Source organism: Convolutriloba macropyga, chromosome 4 (assembly GCF_964194025.1).
Source record: "Convolutriloba macropyga chromosome 4, txConMacr16.3, whole genome shotgun sequence".
In the NCBI taxonomy this organism is placed as follows: Eukaryota; Metazoa; Xenacoelomorpha; order Acoela; family Convolutidae; genus Convolutriloba; species Convolutriloba macropyga.
Genome location: NC_134471.1, coordinates 14110711 through 14133936, shown reverse-complemented (window position 1 = coordinate 14133936; position 23226 = coordinate 14110711). Strand labels below are relative to the sequence as shown.

Below are 23226 nucleotides of genomic sequence, written 5' to 3'. Positions count from 1 at the left end.
CCTATGTTTTATTTAGATCCGCCAAACATCGAAGCACAGTTGACTTACAAAAATTTGTCAACAATTGAGTTGTCATCTATTATTCCTAGCACAGGATGGGACTACTTTTCTATCAACGCAACTCCTTCAATTCCGCAAACAGTCCTGAATGAATCACTATCAAATCTACCTCTACAAATTTCTGGATTAAACCCTGGTTTCCGATACAATTTCAGCGTTTCTGTTTTTATTGCCAACAACTGCGAATATGGATTAAACCGTCCCTCAACCGTTTCTGTAGCTGCGTGTACCGGTATGTAAACCTCAAAATACAGGGTTTCAAAAGACTTTTTTTCACACCAGCAAAACAACAGTGGATGTCTGATTGTCATTAATGCTCATGTGATTTATTGGGTTTGAAGAGAACTTGGGTTCTCCTGTTTTTCTTCTGGTTGTTGATTCTTCTTTTTATTCAAAAAATTCCAATATTATTTACAAAATCAATTTTAGCTTACAATTCGGTGAGCTTCGTTTTATGACTTTTTAGTTTGTCTTCCGAGAATTTTTCTTTCTCGTGATAATACATTACAGACTGGCACCCCTACGAAATAGAACTTAAGCTATGTTAACACAAGTTTCATAAAAAGGGCTTATTTTGTGGAATATGATGACCAATTTTGTCGGCATATTCCACATTTTGTGTTTTGTGGAAAACGAGTGTTGAAGACAATCCAAAAAGATGACAAAATTTGTCACCATATTCCACAATTGAGCATGTGAGCATGTTTCAAAGCATTTCGTAGTTTTAAAATGGGGAAGCTGAGGAACAAATTTTGTCATCAAATTCCAAAAATTGTCCAAATTGGCGAAACAATTTCCAAACAGTTCTTTTGAATCCATAATTCTCATTTTGAGCCAATTATACATAATTTAAGATACATTTTGTGGAAAACGATGGATGAAATGGACCGAATGGTCCGTCCCAATTTGGTAGGGGCATTAGTTTGTAATATAGGATCGTTTCAAGGGATTCAAATTGTTGGTGTACAATCCATTGGTCAATTTTCAATTTCGTTTTATATCCTTAGTCCAACGTTAAGTCAAAATTTTTACCGAGTACGTCAACTACAATAAAAGACTAAATGATTCAAACAATTTTTACACTTCGCACTATTGGACATGTATCAACCAAGTATTTGGCAGGTCTTAATTCAATTCATCGGTGGATAAAAATCCATTTCAGAATTCAATAAAATTTAAAAATGATCAAAAATTCTAAAAATCTGTTAATGGTTCAGATTCCGATTTCTAATTTTGTGAATAATGTATACATATAGTTTAGAAAAACTTGTTAAGAAAAACTGTTCATCCACTAAATTCATCTATGTACTTCGAGAAAATCAAGGGCACCTAGTATCCGTTTTGTGTGTGTGTCAGTGTACGTTCTGAGCACTTCGTTGAAAAATTTCAGGTTTTAAAAACGAAAATGATGTTCTGCCTAGATTTAACTGCAGTATTGTTTTTGCAACTATCATTTCTATTAAAAAAAGTGCTGAATATGTTTGTAGTGAAGTAGAAATATGGGTGTCCTGAGCTGTTCTTGGTCTCCACTTTTCAAGTTTTCCGAATCTTCATCAAAACAACGGAAAAATAATATACCCATTTTAAAGCCATTTTAGTTTTCTTGTACACTGGTCCACAATTTTCTCGAACTCTGATCCAACTGTAATTCCGTGTCTTTGGGTTTTCCTTTTTTACAAATATTATTTTTAGTTTTACTTTTTATTTCACTCAAAATTCAAATTAAAATAATTGTAGTTTGTTGGGAGATTAAAAAAGGAAAAGCACTAAGTTTTAAGTTTAAAAGCACTCTTTGCTGATCTTAGACTGAGCATATCTTGTGATATTAAACTTAAGGAGTATAACTTGTTTTGTAGGTTTTGGTTTTTGAAACCAGCCCATTTTGATTCATAGAGTTGTTTTTAAAAACGGTATCTTGATAAGAGATTTTTAACACAGGCTGAATGATATCAGCTCGCCACTTAAATGAGATGGCTCTGGTCACAAGGTTGAAAAACATCAACCACATTGCTTGTACTTCATAGTTGAAAGTTTCCCAAATATCTGGCGAGGAAACGCCAAGGATGGCAATAAATCGAAAACTTAACAATAAATTCAACTTTAACAGTCTCTATACTGAAATATGAACAAAACCGACTCTGTCGAATGGGAAACGAAAAACCTTATAAAGTTACTTTTCTTTTCTCGCAGTTCTTTTCTGCAATTTTTATCCGGACAATACCATTATCGGTGAGTTCAAGATCTCAATACTTTTTTAATCATTTTTTGAACAAACCAATTGATAATATTGTCAATCACTAGGTACAGCTTCTTTGCGTAATTCTCATTAACAACATAAATTTCAGTCCCAGGCATTCCCTTCATCAATTCTGAAGATCAACGCAGTGTCGCAGTTGTCAACCAAACTTCAATTACGCTTATTGGATCTCAGATCAACTACTCTGACCTCTATATAGTGCATGGACTGTGGGAGAATGGAACGAGAGTTGACCAGTTGACGCAGATCTGGTCTGGACCATCAAATGACACTTTGACCTTGAGCAATTTGACAGCTGGGAAAAGTTACACAGTGGAATTGATATCTGTCATTGGAACAAGTACAGATTGCGGAGGAAGTGTGATAAACAGCGATATAAAAGCCATAACTATCTGTACAGGTAAGATCAAACCTTTGTTCACCGTTGACTAGTCATACGACTAAGATATTTCCTGAAGATTGATTCGATTAATCATAACCAATACTAATCAAAACAAGAAAGAAGGAAAGAAAGAAAGAATAAATTTCTCCTTTTTTATGATAAGATAAATCAATTTAAATCAACAATTTAATTACTTACATTATTATCAACATTATTACATATCATAATAACAAAAGATATCTCGGAGAGGACAGATAGACGGGAAATTTCAATTAGACAGATGGACAGATAGAGGAAATTTCGTAACAGTATTTCAGGGCCTTGTGACTGATTTCTGTTAATTATAATTTCCTTTTGACCATAATTGCTTTACACATTTTGAGCGGTATGTATATTACATTTAGATCCTCCCGATATTGAAGCAGTTTTTGTCGATAAAAACGCCACATCAATTGAATTGTCACATATCACCCCCCGTTCAGGATGGGACTACTTCTCTGTTCAAGCAATTCCGTCACTTCAGTGGAACATTTCCAATAAATCCTTCTCAGCTTTACCCCTTCAAATATCTGGATTGAATCCAGGCGCTCAATACAAATTTAGCGTATCTGTTGAGATTAGTACATACTGTGATTACGGAACAAACGATCCATCTTCGGTAGCTGTTCTTGCATGCACAGGTACCCATCTTTTTTCAAATCTCCGGAGTTCAATTGCAACATTTTTAAAACTTTTTTAAATTTTAAGTATTAGAAAAAAAATTCTGTTTTAAAAAAAATCTCATTTGGTCTTTTTTATATTCACTCCAACTATTTAAAAAAATTGGTTCTCTGATTTAGTTTTGTAAAAATCAAGTTTTCAAATTTTATGTCTAATGGTTTTAACAGCATGCGAATAGCACGAGTGCTGAATAAACCCGTGTTAATCTTTGTTCACATCAATTTCAGCTCCGTACGCGCCATTTGTCAGTCCCGGCAGACAATTCAGCGTTGCTGTTGTAAACCAAACGTCAATCACTCTCATTGGTATTTCAATCAATTCATCGGACACATATGCTGTAGTTGGGTTGCTGGCAAACGGAACCGACGTTCCCGAGTTTACGCGGATCCAGGCTCCTTCGGTTATGGAAAATGTCACAATAAGCAATTTGACTTCGGGAATCAGCTACTCCGTTGAGGTTGTCTCTGTCATCGGGACAACTACAGATTGCGGAGCAAGGAGTACATCTGATAGCAGTGGAATCACCTCAATACATATTTGTACAGGTTCTGCAAAATGGTTTCTAGCGCATTAAAATAAAATCAAAAGCTCAAAATCCTCTTGGATCTGAAGTACAATATAATTTCAAGGAACATGCGAAAACCTATTTTTAATAGCCGCGTCAGCAATTCCAGGCGGCTATTATTGCGCTTCTAATTTTTTTTAATGCGTCTAACGGATTTTTGTTTCGTCTTACCCTGAATTTTTCATTGACTTCAGTCACTTCTACTGCTTTGCTGTTAAAATTTGTCTGCGTGGCGTCATATCTGCTATTAGGTCGTTTTCGTGACTTATCTCACTCAAAACAATGACATCTGAACTCACTTATGGAACTTTATTTTTTGAACATTTACTAATTGAAGATCAATAGCGTGCATCTAAGTAGTGCGAAACTTATATGCCCTAATTCTTGAGTATTAGTCTTGAGTTTTTGATTTCGAATATCAATTTTGAAAAAGCTCTTTTTGGGTTTTTCCCTTATAGACCGTATGAGTATCATAAAAATGACAGTACGTATCCAACCCAAAAAATCTAGTGGTCTACCAAAAGACTTTTGGTCAATCTGCATATCTTGTTTCTTTAGTTTTTTCAATTCATGGAAGGCCACAAGCATCTATCACGGCTATTTTCCGGCATTCTGCCGTCTATGTTTTAATTGCTCTAAAACGAAGTTTGTAGCCTTTATATTGCCTTTATGTTAGTCCTGTGGTCTTTTTTATGGGATTTGTCGCTTGACCGATTTTTCGTCTGACCCATTTGACTTTTCGTCCCCAAAAACGAGATAAACACCTAACGCTCGGAGGTCAATAATTGGCAGAGCATCTCTCTTTGAGCCTTGCTCCTTACTAGTGTCTAAGAAAGCCATTCACCGAAACGGTTTTCAGGAGACAGAGTCAAGGTGTGAGAGAGCAGTTTTTAGTTTTGAAAGTTGGACACCCCTCGGTCACCCCCCCCCTCAAATGCTAGAATCCATAAGCACCAGCTGGCTACTGTTGAAGCCAACCACACGCCAGTCATTTGAGAACCATTCGACCGATATTAGTTGGTTATGTTCAAAATAATTTCAATTTTAACTCAGATATTAGCTCCTCCTTGTCCAAATTCCGGAATATTTTTTGCCCATAGGAATCTAATTACCATGATTCACCCACTGGGCTGCAGGGATGAAGGGGTAAAGGTAGGGTCATATATAAGATCCTGTTTTCTTTTGGTTTTTTAAAGAAATTATCTACTTAATCTCAATTTTAGTTGCTCTCAAACGAAGTTTGTTGCAATTATATTAGTACGGTTGGTCTTTTTTAGCGGTTTTTCGCTTGACCGATTTTTTGTCTGACCCATTTAATTTTTCGTTCCTAAAAACGATATAAACAGGTAGCACCAAGCGGGCAGTAAATTTCATTTTCATTAGAGGCCCTTATCCACTTTTAGTAGTCCTTCAAGTTTTTAGTATGATGAAGAAACCGTGAAGGCCGTAGTTTAAGGTTAAAAAGTCATTTTTAGAAGTTTTTGAGCCCATAATATTGCAATTTTTCGTATTTATTCCTGATTTTTTGAACTTTTTGTTGGACCAGTCCCAAATTGATGCTGGTTAAATTGATAAAGGTCATTTGCAAGACAAAAGTAATTTTTATGACCATTTTATGAGCTATATTTTTTGGTAATCCAAACAAACACATGCAGATTTCTATTTTTTTGACAATTTTTTTCAGGTTTATTGAAGATTTTTTTTCATTTTCGGATTTTTTCAGACCTTGGGGTCAAGGAACCTCCTATAGGCTTTGATAATATGTTACTGCAAAGTTCTGAGTGGGAATGGAATGAGTTTCAACATTCTATCATCACTAATTGATTCAAGATCTTTCAGACCCAAGGGTTAGAAATCCTCCTTATGGCTTTGATATTAAATAGCTGAAAACATTTTATTGACCATGGAATAGTTCTCAACAATTTAAGATCAAATTTTTTAGCAATTATTTTGGTAAATCTTGCAATTTTTTTCAAATTATTTGAATTTTTTTTCTCATTTTTTAGGTTTCTCTAGCATCAAGAGCCCCAAAAAACTCCTCCGAGAAATGATAATCGGTTACTGTTTTGTTTCTAGATGCAATGAAATGTTTTTTTCAAGTTTTTAATATCACGAATTTAAGCAACTGTTATAAAAAAAATGTTGCAGTTTTTTCAAGATCTTTGATTTTTCTGAGTTTTTCCGGCAACATGTGCCCAGGGACCTCATCCAGGCATGATAATAAGCTGGTGCATAATCTCTAGAACTAGTTGAATGTTGATCAAAATCTTAATGACTCGAGTGTTAGCAATTTTATGATTAAGGTGTAATTTTTATCAAATTTTCGAAAAATTATTATCATTTTCCAAATTTATTGATATTTGTGAGCCATTGAAACTATTAAAGGCTTGAAATAAGGATCCTGTAGAGACTCTTGAGACATTTAAATGTTTCTGAAGACATCAATATCACGAATTTTAGCAAGATCTTGTTAAAGTTTGCCATTGTTTTTAAGATTTTTGAATATTTTAGTCCTTTTCTGCGTTTAACTATCAATACTGGCCAACAAAACTTTAAGTCTTGCAGATGGGTTACATGACAGAACGCCAGAGACAACAAATGGTTTCTAACAGTTTTTTTCATAGCGAAATATGGAAACTTTTGCACTTTTAGTTTTTTTGAATTTTGCACTTTTAGTTTTTTTTCATGATTTAAATACTAACAAGGCTAGAAAATTAGAAGTTGCAGAGTCGAATCTCATCATGGAGAATTTTCCGACCTCTTTCTAATTGTCGGTTGGGGTTTCTTTCCTTTAATTTCGTGTTCACGTTTTATCTCTCTCTCTCTCTCTCTCTCTCTCTCTTTCCTTGACGCTTTTGAGTAGTGGGGAAAAGGGGCCCCGTGCACAGCACCCCCCTATTTCACCCCTAAAAATACCCCACCTGTTTTTTTTGCCCTAATCGGACCAATTTTTTTCATATTAGAAAAAAATGGTATTTTCAAGCACTTTTCGACTCGTATTCACACTTCGTGCGAATACTCGTCTCAAAGTGCTTTTTTTTAACACTGTTTAATTTAGAGTACAAATCCAATTCAAATCTTTATCAGCGAATTAATCTTTATCAGTGAATTTACCAATCACGCTTTTCCCTCTTAAATATCTAAATTTTACAAACTGTATAAAAATAGTATTTACACTTCATTCGAATATTCGACTCAAAATGCTTTTCAACATTACCCTAGAACATAGTTCAAATCTTAATCAATAACCGCATCGCAGATATTATATTTATAAATGTGTTCTCTAAATTGATTTCTAGTATGACCAAATCTATATCTATGAAGGTAAATACACAACTTACATTTTGCATTTCTAAATCTAAAGAAAGAAATATGTTTATAAACATTACACATCTTACAAGTTATATATAAATCAGGATTTTTATAATGTTCCTCTAAATGCCCAATATAATTTTTTACTTTAACTGAACTATTACATATATAACAACTATATTCTAATTCTTCACAATTTTCACAACATTTTTTCCAAGGTTTATTTTTGCAGTTATTGCATTTCATTTTTATATTGTCGAAAAATTATAAAATTTTCCATTTTTCATATTTACCTTATTTTGACTGATATTTACACAAAAATTTTTTTTCTTGTAGTTTTTTACTTGATTTAGAAAAAATAATATAAAAAATAATTTAATATATGTTGTAATACAAATATTATAATAATATAATAATTTATTATTTGTTCTCATACCAATATTATAATTCAACGAAGTTCTTTTGCAAATTCACTGATAGAACCTAAACTCACCATTACTATCTTTAATACCTTTATCATCAAATGAACACTGAGATCGGTGGAAACACAGTGATAAGTGTTTTTTTTTTCAATGTCTTCTTGAATATTCTCTCTATATTCTCTCTATATTGGATCAATAATTAATCAGAAATTAATTTAAATCAAAAATAAGATAAAAAAATTAAAAAATCAAAGCAAAATTTACATTTCACTCTTTAAGAGCGATTCACTCTTATTGGGAGTGATCCCCCAGTAGAAAATATCGCTCTTTTTCACTCTTAAGGAGTGATTCCCTCTTTTTATAAATTTTTATAAATTTTTATATTTTTTATACTTTTATTTCAAATTATCTATACTTTTTAATAAATTTATATTTTCTTTTACTTTTTCTATATTTATTCCATTATTAATAAGAAATGATACAAAATTATAATATTTACATGAGCAATCTTCTTCATTTTGTCTAATGGCTAAAGTACTTTCAGTTCTAGAACTTTGTTTTTCAGTTAGATTTCTACTAAATCCTTTAGTTAATTCTACACCTGGATGTTGTTTCTTTACATGGGCTCGTATCCCATCATATCTCACAATAGAAGCACAATATGGACAATTAACTTTAGCTGGAGTACAACTTCTACATGTATACTTACTCTCATCAAAATCAGTTAGTGGTTTTACATAATTACATTTATTACAATTTCTGATTGGTGTAACCACTTCGTGGATCTGCGGGGCAGTTGGGGTACCAAGGACTTCGTCCCTTTCACTGATTAATACTTCTGAGTTATAGTTAGGGTTAGGATTAGGGTTAGGATTAGGGTTAGGGTTAAGGTTAGGGACTGAGTTATAGTTAGGGTTAGGGTCTGAGTTAGAACTGGTGTTATAACTAGAATCAGAACCAGAACCAGAACTAGAGCTAGAACCAGAATCAGAACTAGAGTTAGAGCTAGAGCTAGAACTTGAGCTAGAACCAGAACCAGAACTAGAGCTAGATTCATTTTTTAAAGAACAACCCCATGGAGAAAAATCATTAGCACAAATAGCACTTATTGTTATATTACCACATATACATTTATCAATTTTATCTTTATGACATGATTCGTAATGATATTTAAACAAGCAATGTTTCCACATTTATAGTTACACTCTAAACATTTTATAACCATATATAATTGGTCTAATTTCAATTATATCTGCGAATTTGCAAAACAACTCCGTTGAACAGTTTGGTAAACCACGAACAAAGTTCGTTCACTGATTTTCCGGCAACATGTGCCCAGGGACCTCATCCAGGCATGATAATAAGCTGGTGCATAATCTCTAGAACTAGTTGAATGTTGATCAAAATCTTAATGACTCGAGTGTTAGCAATTTTATGATTAAGGTGTAATTTTTATCAAATTTTCGAAAAATTATTATCATTTTCCAAATTTATTGATATTTGTGAGCCATTGAAACTATTAAAGGCTTGAAATAAGGATCCTGTAGAGACTCTTGAGACATTTAAATGTTTCTGAAGACATCAATATCACGAATTTTAGCAAGATCTTGTTAAAGTTTGCCATTGTTTTTAAGATTTTTGAATATTTTAGTCCTTTTCTGCGTTTAACTATCAATACTGGCCAACAAAACTTTAAGTCTTGCAGATGGGTTACATGACAGAACGCCAGAGACAACAAATGGTTTCTAACAGTTTTTTTCATAGCGGAATATGGAAACTTTTGCACTTTTAATTTTTTTGAATTTTGCACTTTTAGTTTTTTTTCATGATTTAAATACTAACAAGGCTAGAAAATTAGAAGTTGCAGAGTCGAATCTCATCATGGAGAATTTTCCGACCTCTTTCTAATTGTCGGTTGGGGTTTCTTTCCTTTAATTTCGTGTTCACGTTTTATCTCTCTCTCTCTCTCTCTCTCTCTCTCTCTCTCTTTCCTTGACGCTTTTGAGTAGTGGGGAAAAGGGGCCCCGTGCACAGCACCCCCCTATTTCACCCCTAAAAATACCCCACCTGTTTTTTTTGCCCTAATCGGACCAATTTTTTTCATATTAGAAGAAAATGGTATTTTCAAGCACTTTTCGACTCGTATTCACACTTCGTGCGAATACTCGTCTCAAAGTGCTTTTTTTTAACACTGTTTAATTTAGAGTACAAATCCAATTCAAATCTTTATCAGCGAATTAATCTTTATCAGTGAATTTACCAATCACGCTTTTCCCTCTTAAATATCTAAATTTTACAAACTGTATAAAAATAGTATTTACACTTCATTCGAATATTCGACTCAAAATGCTTTTCAACATTACCCTAGAACATAGTTCAAATCTTAATCAATAACCGCATCGCAGATATTATATTTATAAATGTGTTCTCTAAATTGATTTCTAGTATGACCAAATCTATATCTATGAAGGTAAATACACAACTTACATTTTGCATTTCTAAATCTAAAGAAAGAAATATGTTTATAAACATTACACATCTTACAAGTTATATATAAATCAGGATTTTTATAATGTTCCTCTAAATGCCCAATATAATTTTTTACTTTAACTAAACTATTACATATATAACAACTATATTCTAATTCTTCACAATTTTCACAACATTTTTTCCAAGGTTTATTTTTGCAGTTATTGCATTTCATTTTTATATTGTCGAAAAATTATAAAATTTTCCATTTTTCATATTTACCTTATTTTGACTGATATTTACACAAAAATTTTTTTTCTTGTAGTTTTTTACTTGATTTAGAAAAAATAATATAAAAAATAATTTAATATATGTTGTAATACAAATATTATAATAATATAATAATTTATTATTTGTTCTCATACCAATATTATAATTCAACGAAGTTCTTTTGCAAATTCACTGATAGAACCTAAACTCACCATTACTATCTTTAATACCTTTATCATCAAATGAACACTGAGATCGGTGGAAACACAGTGATAAGTGTTTTTTTTTTCAATGTCTTCTTGAATATTCTCTCTATATTCTCTCTATATTGGATCAATAATTAATCAGAAATTAATTTAAATCAAAAATAAGATAAAAAAATTAAAAAATCAAAGCAAAATTTACATTTCACTCTTTAAGAGCGATTCACTCTTATTGGGAGTGATCCCCCAGTAGAAAATATCGCTCTTTTTCACTCTTAAGGAGTGATTCCCTCTTTTTATAAATTTTTATAAATTTTTATATTTTTTATACTTTTATTTCAAATTATCTATACTTTTTAATAAATTTATATTTTCTTTTACTTTTTCTATATTTATTCCATTATTAATAAGAAATGATACAAAATTATAATATTTACATGAGCAATCTTCTTAATTTTGTCTAATGGCTAAAGTACTTTCAGTTCTAGAACTTTGTTTTTCAGTTAGATTTCTACTAAATCCTTTAGTTAATTCTACACCTGGATGTTGTTTCTTTACATGGGCTCGTATCCCATCATATCTCACAATAGAAGCACAATATGGACAATTAACTTTAGCTGGAGTACAACTTCTACATGTATACTTACTCTCATCAAAATCAGTTAGTGGTTTTACATAATTACATTTATTACAATTTCTGATTGGTGTAACCACTTCGTGGATCTGCGGGGCAGTTGGGGTACCAAGGACTTCGTCCCCTTCACTGATTAATACTTCTGAGTTATAGTTAGGGTTAGGATTAGGGTTAGGATTAGGGTTAGGGTTAAGGTTAGGGACTGAGTTATAGTTAGGGTTAGGGTCTGAGTTAGAACTGGTGTTATAACTAGAATCAGAACCAGAACCAGAACTAGAGCTAGAACCAGAATCAGAACTAGAGTTAGAGCTAGAGCTAGAACTTGAGCTAGAACCAGAACCAGAACTAGAGCTAGATTCATTTTTTAAAGAACAACCCCATGGAGAAAAATCATTAGCACAAATAGCACTTATTGTTATATTACCACATATACATTTATCAATTTTATCTTTATGACATGATTCTTAATGATATTTTAAACAAGCAATGTTTCCACATTTATAGTTACACTCTAAACATTTTATAACCATTTATAATTGGTCTAATTTCAATTATATCTGCGAATTTGCAAAACAACTCCGTTGAACAGTTTGGTAAACCACGAACAAAGTTCGTTCACTGATTTCAATTATACTCAACATATACATTTAGCCAATATCTCAATTACATCTTTTGTATTATCTTTAGATTTGATACACTCTGCTAAATATTTATTTCCTAACGTATTGAGTATATTAGTTTTACATCTCTTATCTAAAATTGCTTCAAGGTTTAATTGCATTTTATTTTTAACATAATTTATAATTTCATTTCTAAATTCTTCATTATTTACATATAGACTGTTTAAATTCTCTCGTCCCTCTTTATTTAAAATTCCAGTATATTTACGTGTATAACTGCTTCGCTGATCTGTGTAACAGCTTCGATGATGGGTCTTCGACCATGTTTCTCCATCTGTATATTCCCTTTCATGTTCCAGATCTTGATCTTGATCTTGATCTTGATCTTGGTCTTGATTTCTGCCAAATCCATAGTTCAATAATGTACTTGTTCTATTCAACATAGTACTCGCTGCAGTTGCCACATGTCCGGCATTTCTTACTGATATATCAGGACTCATAAAATTATATATCATTAAACCTGAACTTATAATACCTAAAATAGTTGAAAACAATCTAAGACCATTTGCTTTAACAACTTCCTGAGTTAAAACATCATTCTGTATTTTAATACCTTTTAATGTAAGAAGTTTATTAAAATAAAACTGATAATTATCATGACTAATAGTATTTCTATCTGTTGCATTTATCATGAGTGGTTTCATATATGCTATAAGTTTATTTATATCTTCTCTTCCTAACTCATCTTTTAAACTGAGAGCTTTTAAATCAAGGAAACCAACTCTTGAATCATATATCATTGTTCTATTACTATTAATAATAATAAAAGTATTTTCTTTCTTATTATATTTAATTATACCATAACGAAGTTCATCTGACATTCCGTCTGTACGATTATAATGGTTACTATTTAACTCATTAATTATTTTACTAAAGTCATGTTCACATTTATATATCTCATTAAAGTTTTTAAATAGATCAGATCCATTATAAGTTGTTAAATAAATAGTATCACAACTCATTCTTGCTGTATTATTTATTTGAGCTGGTTTATGACACATTACAATCATTTGAATATTATAATGTCTACCTTCAGTAAAATAATAGTCTATATCCTTATTTAACTTATCACCCATATCATCAAGTACTATTACACAATTTCGAAATTTTTGCATATTGTTTTTTGTGATCATATTCATATCACATTTATTAAATCCAGTATAAAACTTATTAGTCTCGGGATTTATCCAGTCTCTGTCATCTTTACACACTATAACTATACTTTTTGGTTGATCAGTGAAACTGCTTCGCAGATTTTGATCTTGATTTTGATTTTGTTTTTGATCTTGATTTTGATCTTGATTTTGATTTTGATCTTGATCTTGATCTTGATTTTGATCTTGATTTTGATTTTGATCCTGATCGGTGTAACCACTTCGCGGATCTTGATTTTGGACTGAGTATAATTTTAAGTATTGTCTAACAAAATATGTTTTACCCGTACCAGTTCCACCATAGACAATAGTATGTAATGGTGACTTTTCATATTCAAATCTAACTAGACTCCTATTCATAAATCCACCAAAGCTTTGTTCTAGTTTTGCATATTTACTCGGTATTGAATCATATACTATAAAACAAAAAATAATTAAGAAAATAAAAATTATAACCACGCTACCTGTCTCCATTTTTATAAATGAAAACATAGATAAATATAGACATAATTAGACTTATGGGTCTTCGACCATCCGTGTAACGGTTCCACCGATGCTTCGCAATAATTAGAGTTATAATTAAACATTAATAATATTTATAAGAAAATGCTTATCCTAACTTTTGAGAAATTCAAAAATAAATTTAATATTGATAATAGTGCTATGAGTGATATCAGAATAAAAGATATAGGTAAAGATATAAGTCTAACACCAATTGAAATTGTAATGAGAGATCAGACTCCAAATAACATAAGTGAACCCAACTCCAACATTATTGTAAATTTACATCCAACTGAAGGTACACATTGGGTTTTAGTTATAAGAAGAGAAGGTGGTCCAGTGTATTACTTTGATAGTTTTGGTATAGAAACTCCTCCATTATTCTTAGAAGAGTATGTCAATCTAGGCTCTAATGAAAGAATACAACAATATGATGAATCTTATTGTGGGGCTTATTGTTTATACATGATCTATCTTATTGATAGAGGATTTAGAATTAACAATGCTTTGAATATTCTAGTTAATCAATGTAAATATCCAGGAATGTATAATGAGTGTTTTTGTTTGGGTTGTAATGATAAAGTTAATGATAATGATAAAGTTAATGATAATGATAAAGTTAATGATAATGATAATCAGGGAACGGACTCCGTCCGTGGCATGCCAACCTGCTTCCTTGATGATAAAGTTAATGATAGCGATAAAATTAATGATAACGATAAAGTTAATGTTAATGATAATGTTAAGTTTAATGATAATGATAATGATAATGTTAATGCTAATGATAATGATAATGTCAATGTTTATGATAACGATAATGATGAGACTATCTATCAGAGAAGTAGCTATAATCAAGGGGGTAGTTATAATCCGCGAAGTAGTCCTAATCTGCAAAGCAGGTTCCTTGATCAGCGAAACGGTTCAACAGAGTTGTTTTGCAAATTCACCGATCAGGTGGATATATCACCCCCGAGAAATAATAATCCTATTGCTATTAATATAAATAATGATCTACAATCATGGTTAAATGATGATGATATAATTACTGAAGCCGCATTCCCAGATAACTTTAGATGTATAATATCTGTTCCTAGTGAATGTGGTAAGACATTCTTATTGAAAAAACTAATTCTAGCTAGTATATACTTTGATAAGCTATATATCATTGGACCTACTGGTGATCAGTACCATGGTATAGAAAGAATAAACCCAAAAGCAGATGTTGAATTTATTAAAGATATAAAAGATTTACCATCTCCTGATAAACTACCCAAAGACTTAAAGAAACTAATGATATTCGATGATGTTAGAGCCAAAGAACCAGTTATTAATGAATACTTTTGTAGGGGTAGACATAATAATTGTAATATGATATATCTTAATCAAAACCTGTTCTCTCTGGATAGGCAGAGTGTTAGAGAGAACTGTAATCTATTTATTTTATTTGAACAGAGAGGTAAAGCCCTCATATCTATATATCAAGATTTCTTTAATAATGTGGAACTTAGTTATAATGATTTTGCTAATATATGTAATAAGGTATGGAAAGAGCCTTATAATTACATTGTCATTGATATAACTAAAAATAAAAATATTAATGGTAAACTAAGAATTAATTGGGATCGGAGAGTTTTGTAGTTTAGTTTAAGTATCAGGGAACCTGCTTGGCTTACCACGAGCAGAGCTCGTTCGCAGATAAGTCTAAGTCTAAGTCTAAATCTATGACTATGTCTAAGCCTAAGTCTAAGTAAAGTCTAAGTCTAAGTCTGTAACTAAATCAAACAGACTTTCGGTCTGCTAACTATATTAGATCAACGAAGTTGTTGCTGGTTACACCAGATGTAAAGTAAAACTTAATACATCACCATTAAAGTCTATAGGTCTTCCATGCTCATCTTTATTATGAAACTCTATATATTCTATTCTATCTTTAGTTACATTTTGATATAAGATATTAGTTGGTATAATATTTATCAAGTAACCTGGTGGTTCAGTTAGATTAAAAGTATATAATATGTCTGTATCCTTACCATTATCTTTAACACCAGATATCACATTAAAATGAATGTTAATATTACTAAAACCCATAATATCAACAATTTTCTGAGATGTATATTTAACTTTATTATAAACTATTTTTCTAAATCCTAGTAATGGGGCTACTGAATTTTCTATGTCAAAGTTAATTGCACCTTGTTTTACTTCCATTAAACTTTTCATTGTATTCTTATCAATTTCTATTATAACATTACCATTAGTTTCTTCTTTTATTAATTCTGCTATTTCATATAATTCATATGCACCTGGTGTAATACCTAAAAGACGGGTATTTGACCATGTTTCACCTTGGGTATCATATATGAGTTGATTGTTCATTCTATTCACATTAAACACTGAGTTATAAACTGATAATCTAATTAAACCTAATTTTGTTTTATTAAGTATAGGTTCACTAAAGTTAAACTTTTCTGTTGGTTTTATCATTCTAAAGTTAAGTGTGTGTTCTTCTTTAGTTTTAGTTAAAGCATCATGTATCTTTTGTAGTTCCCATAAGATTAAGTTATCAGTCATTTTTTATCTAATAAAAATGGATTTTAATTTGGATGCAACTTATGGTTATAATAATGATATACACAAAAGTAAGATTATAAAGTATAAACCAAATAATCTGGCAACAATGAATACAATCAATACTAACATTAATATTATACTCAATAGAGAAGAGAATCATTTAAATATACACGATTCATATCTAGAGATAGAGTTTGTTGTATCAGATGATGCTGGCGGTGTATTTGCTAATAATGCTAATATTAGATTAGTTAATTATGGTATGATGGCATTGTTTAGTTCAGTTAAACTTGAAACTAGTGGTGGTAGGACCATTGAATATATAGATCATTGTCATCCTAATCTATTGATGTATAAGTTATTAACTAGTACTGATGATGAATATGAGAGTGGTTTTGTTAGAAATCAAGGTAATAGAGATAGTCAACTTAAAGGTGATCATGCTGCTGCCGAACGAGGTCATATGTATATGATGGTTAAGATGAGTGATCTATTTGGTTTTCTGAATGATTTAAAAAAGATTATATATGGTTTAGGATTAAACTAATATTAAAAAGAAATAATAATGATAGAGCTCTATATAGAACTAATGCTGGTGTTGATGCAGTAGCTAATGATGGTAATATAGAAATTAGAGATATATCATGGTGTGTGCCTAGTATTGATCCTAGTAATGATAATAGAATTATTGTACAGAAAGGATTAAATAAAAAGAATAATATAGACTTCAGTTATTATGAAAGAAAGACATTTTATAAGAACGTACCTAATGCTACTAACTTCTTGTTTGATTTAGGTATGGAAAGTGGTATGGAAAGACCACAATATATAATAGTTGGTTTTGAAAATAATAATGTTAATGAACAAACTCATGATGCAAGTACATTTCATATAATGAATGTTACTGAATGTTATTGTAAGATTTGTAGTGAGTTTTATCCTGAAGATAGAATGAATATTAATTATGGTACCAATAATTATAATGAGGCTTTTAAAGAGATTGTTAGCTTTAATAAAGTTTATAATGGGCTACCATATAATATAAAACCGTATATAAATCATAGAACATTCAAAAGTAGTTATAGAATATATGTATTTGATACTAGATATCAAAGTGATCATATAGGTCCACAACCAATACAACTTAATTTTAAATTTAGTGCTGCAGTTGCCGATGTTATATGTCATGCATTAGTATTAACTAGAAAGGTTATTAGTGTTAGTAGTGATGGTAATAAGATGGTTGATATAGTCTCGTAGAGACTAATAGCCAGAGGCTTATCATATCATAGATATAATTATAATTAAAGTCCTTATCATTGTTTCCTACTAGTCTTAACAAAACCTTTAGCATAAATAGTATCTAATTTCTTTTTATTCTCTAGAGATAGGACTCCGTCCATGCTACGCCATAAGCCTCTAGCTTCAAGTTTAGTTTGTGGTTTGGGTTTAATCTTAGGCTTAGTCTTCGAGCTTCGCTCGCGGGTGAAACCCGTAGGCTTAGTCTTAACAACAAAAGGATTATACTTTTTAACTTCCATTATTTTTTATATATAGAAATGAGTCTTTTAAATAAGTTCAAAACCAATTCATATTGTGTTGGTGGCAGACATTATAGTGGCACTAATAACATAAGAGGAGTTATCTCAGCCAAAGGAACTAAGATGTTAAAAGGTAATTGTGTTAAGTGTAATAGAAATAAATCAATGACAGTATCTGATGCAACAATAGAAGCAGAGGGATTGAAAGATTTTTTTAAAAGTGTTGGTAGAGCTACAGTTAACTTTGGAAAGAAAGTTGCTAATAATCCAATAAGAGCATTAGAGATTGCAAGTAAAATAGGAACTGCAGCGGCATCTAGAAACCCTAGAGCTGCTTTATCAGCCACACCTGATTTAATTAAATTTGCAACTACTGGTGAAGGTATAAAGGTAGTACAAAAAGGTAGAGGGTTATACTTAGGTACAAAGAAAAGATAATTATTTGATTATGATTATGATTATATTATATTTATGTTATGATTATGATTATCGGTATATATTTATACTAATATTATTATTACTAAAGACATTGTTATTACTAAAAACTAATAACTTTAGTTTAAAAAAACACTTAATTTATTTTTCTTGTTCTTCTTATAATCCTCATATACCTTGACTAATTCATTATATTCATCATTATCTATTTTATTATCATTCATTGATTTAGTATATAGTTTATTAAATTTATCACTAAACTGTTTAGCTAGAATATACATTTGTGAATACTTTATAATTTTATTTCTTATTTTAGTATTAATTGTTTTTGATAATGAACCACAAACAGTTGCTGTAGCAAAAGCTGTGGGTATAGAATAAGGTAATCCTATACCTGTTAATGCAACTGATGTTGTTGTTGCTGTTGTTGCAATTGATGATAATAGTATTTCTGTTATCTCAGCCACATTAATATAATTTTTATATCTACTTAACTTCTTATTATAATTATTAGTTTCATTTTCATAATAATTTCTAATATCTTTTATAATGTTAATATTGTTGTTAAATTTATTATTAGCTTGAATCTTTTCATTTATCTGCTGTTCATTGACAGCAGCAGCTTCGCGCATCAACCGTTCCGATACTGATGATAAATCTGGATACAGTAAGCTCTCACTCGGTGCTGTTGGATCAGTGAAACTACTTCGTAGATTGGTCATTTTCATTAGTGAAAAAACTTTCTATTTCTTTCGTTATATCTTCTTGTTTAAATCCATAATGCATCTCAAGTCTGTCTTTCTCTTTATTATCAAGTAACTTACTTCGTAAAAGTATAGAAATTATATATATTACCATAACACCTCTAAGAGATTTATTGTATTCTTTCATTTCCCTTAGACCATTAGTAAACATATCATCTAAATGTATGTTGGTAACATTCTGATTAAACTTATTATTATCAATCTCTTGTTTTAATTGATTATATTTAGAGATAGTATCAGCGGCAACTTTATTAGAAAAGTTAACAACATTTGTGACTTCATTTGCTGATTTAATGAATTCTTTAATTAGATTTTCATTAACTTGTGTTTCATTTAGTTGTAATGTTTTAGTTGTAACTTTATCAAAATCAACTTTTCTTAGTTCAGTTATGTTTCTACTTAAAATTTCTATTTTATTAGAAGAGGATAATAAGTTATTGTCACAATACTCTTTATTAACCACATCCTTTTCATCTAACGGAGGATGTACATTTGTAATTTTATAGGTATCCTTCATGTCAATATTATCATTATCTTCTAGGAATAACCCACGAGCCTTACTTAGTGTTAGGTTGTTTGTTGATGTTAATCCGAGAAGTGAGTTCCCTGATTGATTTTTAGCCTGATTGAATCTGTTTCTTGTCATTATTTATTTTAAGAAATATATTTAATGATTCCAAAACTTCATTATTAGATTCAAAATCAAACTCAGATTTCAATAGTTCCTGTTCATAATATTTACCTTCTATTATCTCTCCATTAATATCTTCAATCTTATATGTTGGTGGTTGTGTTATTAGAACTTCATTAACTTTAAACAGTTCTCTATTCCAATTAGAAGTGTAACCTTTAGAGAAGATATTACGTTTATCTGCGTTTCTAACATAATCACCAACTTTAAATTTTGGCTTAATATTCTTAAAATTAAAAGTGTATTTAACCTTATCAGGATTATTAGAAGCATCAACTGGTGTCATATTAATTGTTGAATGAATGTTATTGTTATATGTTAAGACTGCATCATTTAATATATTTACCCAATTACCATCACCATTGATGAACATAGGTTTATTTATTATATGTAATAATGTTCTATTGAATCTCTCTATAAACACAGCCTTTAAATCACTATAAGTAGAATATATTTTCGTTCCATATTCTTTAAGTAAAGATTTAAATGTTTTATTGTAAAACTCACTACCTCTATCTACCCATAACTTTTCTGGTTTTCTAGGTTGAGAGCCTCCTTGTGGATTTTCGCCTAATACTAATTTAAAGCCATTAGTTATAGATAAACCAGATTTATTCTTTAATGGAATAGCCCATGCATATTTTGTGAATATATCTTAACTGTTAATATAAACTTATAATTATTATTGTATCTACTTAAAGATGACTTATCAATTAAATCAGCTGACCATGTTTCATCTTTATATAATGGTATTATTCTTTCTCTTCTAAACTTTGTTATTTGAGGACTAAATACTTCTATAGCTAGGAGTTGTTGTTGTTCCATCATTATGGGCGTAGCCGGTTGTTTACCCTTCATTTACCATAGTTAAAAACAAAATTATCTAGTTGTTCTTGATTAATAATATTCATAGATAATAGTTGCTTAGATATATCTAGCATTTCATCATATAATCCGTCATGACCAGCTTTTGTTTCTAGTATTAATAATTCTAGTCTTTCTGTTAAACCATTTAAATGGCAACTTCGTTGATTATTTGGGTTGCTATTTAGTCCCCTACCATATATATCATCTTTTGCCCCCATTATACGTTTTATTGTTCTATATCTAGCACTTTTCTTATCCCCTTTTCCTAAATCATATCTAATATCCTTTAAAAATCTTTTTATTTTGTTTTCATCTTCTTCGATATCATCGTTATATGTTACATTTGGGTTAGTGAGAAATTCAATAAATCCTTCTGAGAATTCGTATATATTATCCCTAACTAAAAATGCACCCTGCTCTAGGGTTATATCAACACCATTCATTTTGTATCTTCTAGTAGGCAACTCTACAAGATTTAATTTTAATTGAGGATTAGTTTGAGTACCCATTTTATGAAGATTCTTGGCTATCTTTGTATCAACAAAAACTGGTGCTATTTCTTGAGTTTCCTCTATGGTCCCCTTTAACGTTTCATTAATCTTAGAAGTGTTTTCACTGATCTGGGAACCAGCTTCTTGGATCCGTGAAGCGGTTTTACCCATCTGAGAAGCGGCTTCTCCTATCTGAAAAACAGCTTGTTCGATCATCTTAGTTTGTTTATCCAACTCTTGATTTTACCAATCTATTGCTCTTAATGTTTGTTCATTATGAGCTAGCCATGTTTCATTGTTTGCATTTAGTGTTTTAGTTAAAGGATCAAATAACTCTTCTATTTCACCATAATATTCTTGTTGTTTTAATTTATCTTCTAGTCTATTCTTTCTGTTTTGTTTTTCTAAATAATTTAATTCGATAAGTGTTTCTAGTTTAGTCATTTTTGATATATTGAAAAATTATAATCATAAAACTAAAATGGATAATAAAAATAGTTTCTCTCTTAACCTAAAAAGATGTTTAGCTTGTAAAAGACGTTGTAATACTATAGATGAGTTTATTGATCATATTAAGGAACCAAATCATGATAATTTAATAAATTTCAACTTATTCTAAATATGTAAAACAGGAAAACTTAAATCCGTGGAAGATAATAAAATTTCTAGAAAATAATAAAAAGATAATAGCTGAAGCTACAATTAAGGAAGACATTATGGGAATATATATGGCTCAGATGATGATTTATAATATACTAGCTACCAACCCTATGGATGTAATGAAAGAATTAAATTCATAATTATTTTTTATTTATACAACTCATTATATAATACAATAGCAGCTTCAATTAACTTTCTATCATCATTAAAAGTTAGATCTTGAATATTATTAATCAGTAGATCTTTGTCTTTGTCTAGCTCTAGATTTAGTTTTATCGGTGAACCCGATTGGTTTACCACAAGCGGAGCTTGTTCGTGGATCATTTTTATTAAATCTCTTTTGAATAGATATAGATTCTCATCAAGAGGATAGCTAGTAATATTATTCACATAAAATCTTTTATCATCAAAGTTATTTAGACTTCTTTTACTAGTTTTTATTGTGGTCATTTTATCTCCTACTTTTTGTATTATACATTCATCTACAATTCTTTCTTTATCATCCATTAAGGCATTATAATAGTCTTCATGTTTACCATTGTTCTCTTTCTTTATTCCTTTCTCTTTTGCACAGAAAAGTTTAAAGCTATAGGTCTTTGGTTTTAATACTATGAATTCTTCTATCTCTTTACTTCCTAATTCATTTAAATTTCGTTTAAATTTGCCTGGTACTTTATTATTGGTTTTGATTGGAACTTCGAGATTGCTTAAGTCCATATATTTATTATCAATACTACCTTCAGTAAAACTTAATACAAAACTATCAGTATCCATATAGTGTAGCATTAGATCTTTAAGTGATGGTTGTAATACATTGTAAAAGAATTCATACATGTAGAGTTTACTAAGTTCTAATACAGTTGAGCCTAAATATATCGGTTTATCATATTGTATTTCCTTTTTATAGAATTATATTAGAGTATAATTTTCATATCTAATTACATCTTTAAATGTTGGTTTACTAACAGCTTTAAGTATTTCATAATCATCAGTTAGAATCTTAGCTTCTAAATACTTTAATGGATTCTCACAACTTTTACCAAACAAGGAATTATTCATTAGCTTAAATATATCTTTCTCAGGTTCAGTTTTAGCTTCGGCTCTCATTTTAGTATTAAGCTCAATATAGTCTCTAATAATATAATCTTGTTTAAAATTAATTATTCTATGGACTTTAGTAACCTTTATACCCATCTTAACAACAAATTTTAACATTCGATAGTGTATTGGATATTCATATTTATTATTCTGATCTAATACTAGTTTCTCACTTTTTGATGAAGTTGAAGGTCTTTGTTTGCATCCTAGTTCATTGTTCTCTACTTCTCTTTTATGGGGTAATGATTGGAATTTTGCTGTTTTATCTTTACATTCATTGGTGTATTCTAAATCACAGATAAGCCAATAACCATAATCACTATCATCATCAGTGTTTAACACTTCGTCTATGGTTATGTCACTAAAGCTGAAATCTTTATATGGTAGCTTTTTTATTAGTGCGTAACCATATAAGTTATTAGCATCGATGTACCACAACTTTCTGTTTTCATTTTTGTTTATTTTTCTATTACCAAAAA

The 23226-nt window shown here is 30.4% G+C and overlaps 1 protein-coding gene across 1 annotated transcript in view; it reads left to right on the top strand.

Annotated features, from left to right (window-relative positions):
- The first annotated feature begins 3 nt into the window (after positions 1 to 3).
- Positions 4 to 23226, top strand: part of LOC142337988 (uncharacterized) — a 146319-nt gene continuing 123096 nt past the window's right edge. Inside the window, exons 1-4 of the mRNA XM_075387622.1 lie at positions 4 to 292; positions 2406 to 2717; positions 3104 to 3379; positions 3647 to 3964. Coding sequence (XP_075243737.1) covers positions 4 to 292; positions 2406 to 2717; positions 3104 to 3379; positions 3647 to 3964 — 1195 coding nt within the window. The remainder of the gene's footprint in view (positions 293 to 2405; positions 2718 to 3103; positions 3380 to 3646; positions 3965 to 23226) is intronic.